Source organism: Raphanus sativus, chromosome 6, assembly GCF_000801105.2.
Source record: "Raphanus sativus cultivar WK10039 chromosome 6, ASM80110v3, whole genome shotgun sequence".
NCBI classification, from domain to species: Eukaryota; Viridiplantae; Streptophyta; class Magnoliopsida; order Brassicales; family Brassicaceae; genus Raphanus; species Raphanus sativus.
This window is the reverse complement of record NC_079516.1, coordinates 26,108,608-26,116,459: the sequence shown is the minus strand read 5'-3', so window position 1 is coordinate 26,116,459 and position 7,852 is coordinate 26,108,608. Positions and strand designations below refer to the sequence as shown.

Sequence of the window (7,852 nt, the reverse complement as noted above, 5' to 3'; positions counted from 1 at the left end):
ATAGCTTTGAGAATATTTCTTCCTGATACATATACATTTAAGTTAACTAACTTAATTTTTATCAATTTTAGGATATTTCTTTTTATGGTCTACATTGCAGCTTCTGTCCTCCAAATGACTTGATCTCTTTCTTACATTATTTATGATTTTCATCGTTTTGGATAAATCAATACTCCCATTACAAACAAAAAAAATGAAACTTATTACATAATCAACACACTTTTCCGTGCGTAGCGCGGAGAAAAACTCTAGTGGTTATAATCCACAGATCTGTCACACCCAAAAACCACAAAAGCCCAAACAAATTTAACATTCATTTAATGACGTGGAAGATTGCTGTATTTTTACTGGTTGATTTTCCTATCCTAGCTGGATATCTTTAGAAAACTTGGTATCTTCTTTTTAGTAGTGTTATTATAGATTTGTAAATTTGTATATTATTTTTCTTAAATAATTAATAGGGGAATTAATAAGAGGTTTTAATAATTATATTCAAATAGTTGATGTTTATGTTTTAATAGTATTGATTTCAGTTTTCAATCACTTTCTGTAGTTTTGGTCTCTATTAAGAAAAACAAAAAAATATTTAAAATATTTTAGTTTCAACAAATTTTTAAAAAAACATCTTTAGATTTAGTTTTTAATTAATGAATAAACTAAAAGAGGCGTAAATCTGTAAGCTTTTACACTTGTAATTTTCATTAAGAAATAACTCAAAAAGGAATATTAATTAATTTCAATCAACAATTAAGAAATAATAGGAGAAGTGGTTAGCAAGATTGAGACGAAGACCAAATCATACTAAACATAAAACTTATTGACGACGTTGATTTCGATGCCACCCCCACTTCCACCACTATATATACAAACCCCTCAAAAATCCTAAAGAATGTATAAATCACATCTCAGTTTATAAAAGAAAAAAAAAACCGTCAATGAGTATCCGTCGCAGATTACCGAGGACGAAGCTCCCCACTCAAAACGACGACGTCGTCACTCCTCGTCGAAGAGGCTCCGACGCGCTTCCTCTCCCGTTACACGTAACAAACTTCTTTTTCAGCTTCCTCTTCGCCGGCACCGTCTACTTCCTCCTCATCCGGCGCGGCGATAAGATCAGCACCTCGACGCCTCTCCGCGTCGTCAACCTCTCCGAGATCCTTTCACTCATCGGAGTCATCGCTTCGTTAATCTACCTCATCGGTTTCCTCGGCGTCGGTTTCGTCCAATCCGTCTTTCTCCGATCATCCCCCGACGACGACGACGTTTGGGACGTCAACGACATCGATTGTCCTCTCTCAATTCAATCCCTCGATGAACCTCCTCGCGAGTCTGATCTTACTTCCGAGGAAGACGAAGAGATCGTCAAGTCCGTGATCGACGGAACCACCTCGTCTTACTCACTCGAGGCGAAGCTCGGAGACTGCAAGCGAGCCGCGGCGGTTAGACGAGAAGCGGTTCAGAGGATAACTGGAAGATCGTTAACCGGACTTCCTTTAGAAGGTTTCGATTACGATTCGATATTGGGACAGTGCTGCGAGATGCCGGTTGGTTACGTTCAGATTCCGGTTGGGATCGCCGGACCTTTGTTGCTCGACGGGAGAGAGTACTCGGTGCCAATGGCGACCACGGAGGGTTGTTTGGTTGCGAGTACCAACAGAGGGTGCAAGGCTATTCACTTGTCTGGTGGCGCTTTCAGTGTTCTCATGAAGGATGCAATGTCTAGAGCTCCTGTGGTTAAGTTCCCTTCTGTCAGAAGAGCTGCTCTTGCCATGTTTTATCTACAGGATCCTGCTCATTTCAAGAGACTCTCTCTTATTTTCAACAAGTAAAGTTTTCAACTTTGGCTTGAATTTTAGGTAAGGTGTTGATTTTGTGTATTGACATTGTGTGTGTGTGTGTGTGTGTATGTAGGTCGAGTAGGTTTGCTAGGCTTCAGAGTATCACTTGCTCGATTTCTGGGAGGAATCTTTATCCGAGGTTTGCGTGTGGTACTGGCGATGCTATGGGGATGAACATGGTCTCCAAAGGTGTTCAGAATGTCTTGGAGTTTGTCAAGACAGAGTTTCCTGACATGGTTGTTATTGGCATCTCAGGTTTGTAGTCTACTCTTTACTTGTCTTGGTTTGTGGATTGAAGTGCAACTCTTTTGATTCTTGGTGTTAATATGGTGTTCAGGGAATTGCTGTTCGGACAAGAAAGCCTCGGCTATAAACTGGATCCAAGGACGTGGAAAGCATGTTGTGTGTGAAGCTCTTATTAAAGGTGAGATTGTGAAGAATGTGTTGAAGACTAGCGTAGAGGATCTTGTCGAGCTTCACGTGCTCAAGAACCTTACTGGTTCAGCTATGGCTGGTTCCCTTGGTGGATTCAATGCTCATGCAAGCAATATAGTCAGCGCTGTCTTCATCGCCACTGGCCAAGACCCTGCTCAGAACGTGGAGAGCTCTCACTGTATCACCCAGTTTGAAGCTGAAGGCGAAGACCTTCACGTCTCTGTCTCTATGCCTTGCATTGAGGTAAATAGACATTAGTTTTTGCATGTTGCAGATATTTTGTGTGGACCCCCAAACTCATGAATGTTTTGTTATGATGTGGCTACTATAGGTTGGTACTGTTGGAGGTGGGACACAGCTTGCATCACAGTCAGCTTGTTTGAACCTGCTCGGTGTAAAAGGATCATCAAGCGACGAGGAGAAAGCTGGCTCGAACGCAAGGCAACTGGCGAGAATTATTGCTGGTTCGGTTCTTGCGGGAGAGCTGTCGCTAATGTCTGCTATTGCATCTGGACAGCTTGTAAAGAGCCACATGAAGTACAACAGATCCAGCAGAGACATTGGCCCTTCATCTCAACTGAACAGATGAGCATGAAACAGATAATAAAACAAATTAGTAAAAAAAAAGATTTGATCTAGTAACCTTCATTTGTTTGTTCTTCATTGATTGACCCCGTTTCTAGCTATGTATGTATTCCGAACTACCTTATTTATTATGTAAAGACAATTTAGTACTTTCATGGCTTTTAGATCATGAATAGTCTTTGATAAGTGACCGTTTGATTATCTTACTACGTTTTAAACCAACTGTTTACATCTAATCAGATTAGGGAAGATTCATAATCTTTGATAAGTGACCGTTTGATTATCTTGCTTTTTATGGAAGTTATATACATGGTGGGAGTGGTGCTGGCATGCTAATAGAGGCTTGGATGAACAAGAAAGTCAAAGGTTCCTCTTTTTCAACTCCCATTGTTAAAAGTTTTCTAGTTGTTACAGCTACTTGATGCTTGATTTGAGTAAAACTAGCCATTTTCTTGTTTCGTTGTTTGGTTTCCGGAGGGAACATTGTTTGAATGGCAATGAAATGAGGGATGTCCTCAGGGTCCAAAGATCATGCATAAACTTGCTTTGACCATTGCTTGTGTCACAGAGCGGTTAACGCTTGATTATAAGGAATTAAACATGATTTTAGTAGTGATGTGGTCTATGATGAGCTACTTAAATCCAAAGATCATGTCTACTTCCTCGGATTTTCTTGTTGTTTGCCACTTGTGATGCTTGATTGAGATTCATAAATCATGGATATAATGTGAAAAACTTATTTGCATTTCTCTGATTCTTTATTTTATTCCTTGAGGAAATGAACATAATTTGAGTAGCCATGACATATACGAGGACCCCCTTTACGTTTCAGTGATCATATTCATGTTGGATGCTACTAGTGTAATCAGGAATTCAGGATAATCCCCTGGGTTCAGTTTCATTTTCGGGGTAATATAGAGTTGATCATTGTGGAAGATGATTAGATTAGCAGCAAGGTGTGAGATTAAGGCATAATCGTAATAATTCTGAGTTAATAATTGTGGTAGTGTTTTGTTGTGCTGTTACGAAGTAGACGATAGAGTTAGGTAGTAATAAATGTAAACATGTGGTTTGTGGGTGTAGGAGAGGATGGGAGTGATATGGGAGTTTGACATAAGTGAAGCTCTACAAGTACAAATATCAAAACTGGTGCAGTTGGAGAGGAACAAATTATTTACGAGTCTTTGGTGGTATAATAATAGAGACTCTGCTCTCTCAGAGAGTGCAACTTCTAGATGAAGTACACTTGTGACTTTGCACATGCAACAACTATTACAAATTTCACTACAAACGTACCAGTAGAATACTAGAATCACTCTTGTTCAAATTGCTTTTATTTTCTAGTTTATTCAACTGTCAATCCAAAAATGGTAGAATCCCATCAGAAACCCTTTGGGAAACGGTCAAAACACAATGACAACCCATAAGAATAAAAATTCCCACACAAGAGCAAAATATTTCGATTATGGCATAATATAATATAAACAAAAATAAAAGTGACCAAATTTATTTTACATAGAAATTTTTTTATCAATATGAAAAGAAAAACCACAGATATTTTATTCAAAACATGTATTATATAAATGAATATGAATCCCTTTTCAAAAAAAAATAAATGAATATGAATACAATCACATCTTTGTTGCACAATAACGAATCAAGAAACTAAAGCTTAATATTCAATTTTTTGTCTTCAAACAAAGAAAAAAAAGAAACTAAAGCTCTACACAGCAAATATCTAACAACAAAAAGTTAGCAAGTAATAAAAAAACTTTAAAACAAACAACCACAAATAACTTCAGTTCATCACTATAAGTTAATATTATTAATCGGAAATTCAAGATGAACAAGTTAATATTATTAATTGGAAAATTTCTCACTGTTGGATTTTTTACATTCAAGAAAGTAAATGATTAAGAACTCTAGTGGCCATCTACGCTAAAATCTAAATTTACGAGAAACCAACCGTTGAAATGAAAAATCTGATATTTAATATCAAACCCATTGAGCCGTGGAATTTCTCACAAAATATCAGTGCAGCTGCATTGACAAAGATGAATTACGTATCTTTTTCATTTTTCTGTCTATGTGTTGTGTTTTATATGTTATACAGAAAAATAAAGTTAAAAACTATACATACTACTAGGGCCATTGCGAACCTTGCATTTTCATTTCCTTTTGGTTTTCATAGTTTAGATACTGCACCTTTGGAGGTTTTACTCGTTTGCCAGTGTTTTCATAGAAGATGTCGATGGACCCTCACGGCCACGACATGTTTATTTGTAGTCTGAAGTTTTCTTTTTAATAAACACTAGGAGTTTCTTTCTCCCAGTTTCCTACCCCAAAAAAAGGGCCATTGCTCCGTGCAAGCGCAGTGCAAGCGCAGGGTCATGGATGGAGTTCTTGTTTCATCTCAGTATTTGCTTGGGTAACTGTAGTTGTGAAGCTTGCGTTTTGGGTTGATCATTGTTTTTCAAAAAATAATTATTGTTATAAGGTTCGAGTTGTGATGATGAACTGTGTAGCTAGGTTGCATGAGAATTCAGATGAAAGTTTGTTTCACGTTTCAGAAACGTTTTAAAATTGGAATCTTTTGGAAACTCGTGGAAATTCATTAGAAACTCATTTCTTAAAAATTTTATTTTGGAAACTCAATAGAAACTTGTGTTTCTACTTTAAAAACTTGTGATTCGATTTTGAAAACATGAAAATAACTTTTTAAAACAAATGTTATAACTTGTACTTTTATTTTGAATTAAGCTACTTAATATCTAAGTATTGAAAATTTGATGTTTAAAAATTTAATATGATTTTGATGTTTAGCTAACATAAAATTGTTATTTATTATATTCTTAGGTAGAACAAAAAGAAGAAAAAGTTTAAGACACTCTTTGCGCAAGTTGGAGAATCCATAACTGAAATAATTTAACTTGGGAGATGAATCTTTTTTTTCAGACTAAACCATTCATTGATTACTGACCATGGAGTTAACCATGGGAGGATACATGTTGGAGATAGACCTCCTCCGGAGACAATTGCCGGCAACATTTTGCGGAGACACAAACTATAACCATCATTACAAACAAGTTTAAAGGAAAATCCGAAAGCAAGACTAGATCATATACAAAAAATTGCCTAAAGGGAAAGCACCACCGAGACCAGGAGGAGAGAGTAAGCACACATCAACAGCTGAACTTTATTGGGAAGCCTTCACACCTCAATATTTTGCTCAAGGAAACACACCATCAAGCCACGAGGAGAACAATAGGCCAAGAACCCAGGGAGAAGAAGGACACAGCTTTAACCTATCAACTCCGACAGCAAGATGCAAAAGGCCGAAGCCCCTGTTCCTTGTAAATGGGCCGGACAACCGAAACACAAAGGACGGAGAAAGAACCAGGGACTATCCTGTTGCGAGCGGAGACAAGGAACAACACACCAACTAGTCTCGACAGAACCTACCAAAGGAAGCAGCACCAGAAGAACAGCCAGATCTGAGGAGTAAACCGAACAGCAAGGTCCAAAGAACCAAGGCTCCGACGGAACCAAGAGACCAAGGAAAGCCAATCGAACCCCTAGGGAAGGAGATCATGCCGGAAAGAGACGATCCAAGAGCGCCACACCGAAAAATCCCAACCATCAAAACAAGATCTGGAAATCTAGATCTAGAAAATTAACAGATAACCTAAAAACTATAACCAAAAGACAAGTACGAAAGACAAATTAGGAATCAAGAGCAGTGCCGGACCGGCGGTGACTATGGAAGCTCACCCGCCGGCCGGAGACACAAAGAATCAAACGTCGACGACTTCTAGAGAGAAGAGAGAGCACATAGAGGATATGACTTGGGAGATGAATCTATGCCTAGAATTTTTGTCCATATCCATTTATCCGAATCAGAACCGACCAAAAATTAAACCGGTTCAGATGGGTTTGGGTAAGCCAAATTTATCCGATGGATCAAATTATATTTAACCATAGATATCGGGTCGGTTTGGATGTTTATCCAAAACCGAATGGGTACCCGATTTAAACTAAATTATATGTAAAAACACATAAATATGCGTCTCATGAGGATCAAACCCAGGTGTGAAAAATGATATAGCATGTGTAATACCTAGGCGTGGGTATTCGGAGTCCCAATCGGGTTTCGGTTTTATCCAATCGGGTTTCGGTTTTTCGGGTTTATCAAAATCAGCCTCATTCGGATTATTTAAAAGTTCGGTTCGGGATCGGTTCGGATTCTATCGGGTTCGGATCGGGGTTAGTAAATCTTCAAAGAACCGATACAATCCAATGTACTTTCGGATTCGGGTCCCAATCGGTTCATCGGTTTAAAAATATCTGATTTATACCTACTTTGTAATCAAAACATAAGTAAAATTGGTTTGTTTTGGTTTCGAATACCTAATTTGTAACTTTTTGTAACCAAAACATAAATAAAATCGATTTAAAAATAAGAAAAGAACATCAACCATGATCATTTAAAATCAAACGAAAGGGAAATCATAAAACGAAAACTACGACCTCATGAAATGAGAAACATTTTTTACTGAAAACAAAATCTAAATCTAAATTTAAATATTTTAAAATTCAACAGCCAACTTTAATCATCAATCTTCATGTATTATAACCACCAACTTTTATGTAATAGATAAATATTTCAGATGTTCAATATATCTTAATGTATTTTGAATACATATTATGAATTGAGATTATGTTTCGTATATATCTTTTTGGGGTTTTGAATGTTTCGGGTTTTATCGGATATCCATTTAGATTCGGGTTCGGTTCGGGTAATACCCATAACCCGAAATACCAAAAAATAAGATCCATTTGGTATTTATGTCGGGTTCGGATCGGTTCGGATTCATTTTTATCGGATCGGATTCGGTTCGGATTTTCGGGTTCAGTTTATTTGCCCAGTCCTAGTAATACCACTGGATTATTTTTATATTATTGTATATGTTTACATTGTAACCACTGGCAGTTGA

General features: G+C 37.4%; 1 protein-coding gene across 1 annotated transcript; it reads left to right on the top strand.

The window, feature by feature from the left end:
- LOC108806082 (3-hydroxy-3-methylglutaryl-coenzyme A reductase 2) lies at positions 1-3,080 on the top strand. The gene is made up of 4 exons (XM_018578108.2): positions 1-1,825; positions 1,912-2,093; positions 2,176-2,516; positions 2,605-3,080. The coding sequence occupies exons 1-4, from the start codon at positions 936-938 to the stop codon at positions 2,860-2,862; spliced, it is 1,671 nt and encodes a 556-aa protein (XP_018433610.1). The 5' UTR covers positions 1-935; the 3' UTR covers positions 2,863-3,080.
- Positions 3,081-7,852: the final 4,772 nt, after the last annotated feature.

Excerpts from the sequence above, each read along its gene's own strand:
- LOC108806082 (XM_018578108.2), top strand. The coding sequence starts at position 936 with ATGAGTATCCGTCGCAGATTACCGAGGACGAAGCTCCCCACTCAAAAC. Across the intron at positions 1,826-1,911 it reads CTCTCTCTTATTTTCAACAA|GTCGAGTAGGTTTGCTAGGC; the intron begins GTAAAGTTTTCA and ends GTGTGTATGTAG. Across the intron at positions 2,517-2,604 it reads TCTCTATGCCTTGCATTGAG|GTTGGTACTGTTGGAGGTGG; the intron begins GTAAATAGACAT and ends TGGCTACTATAG.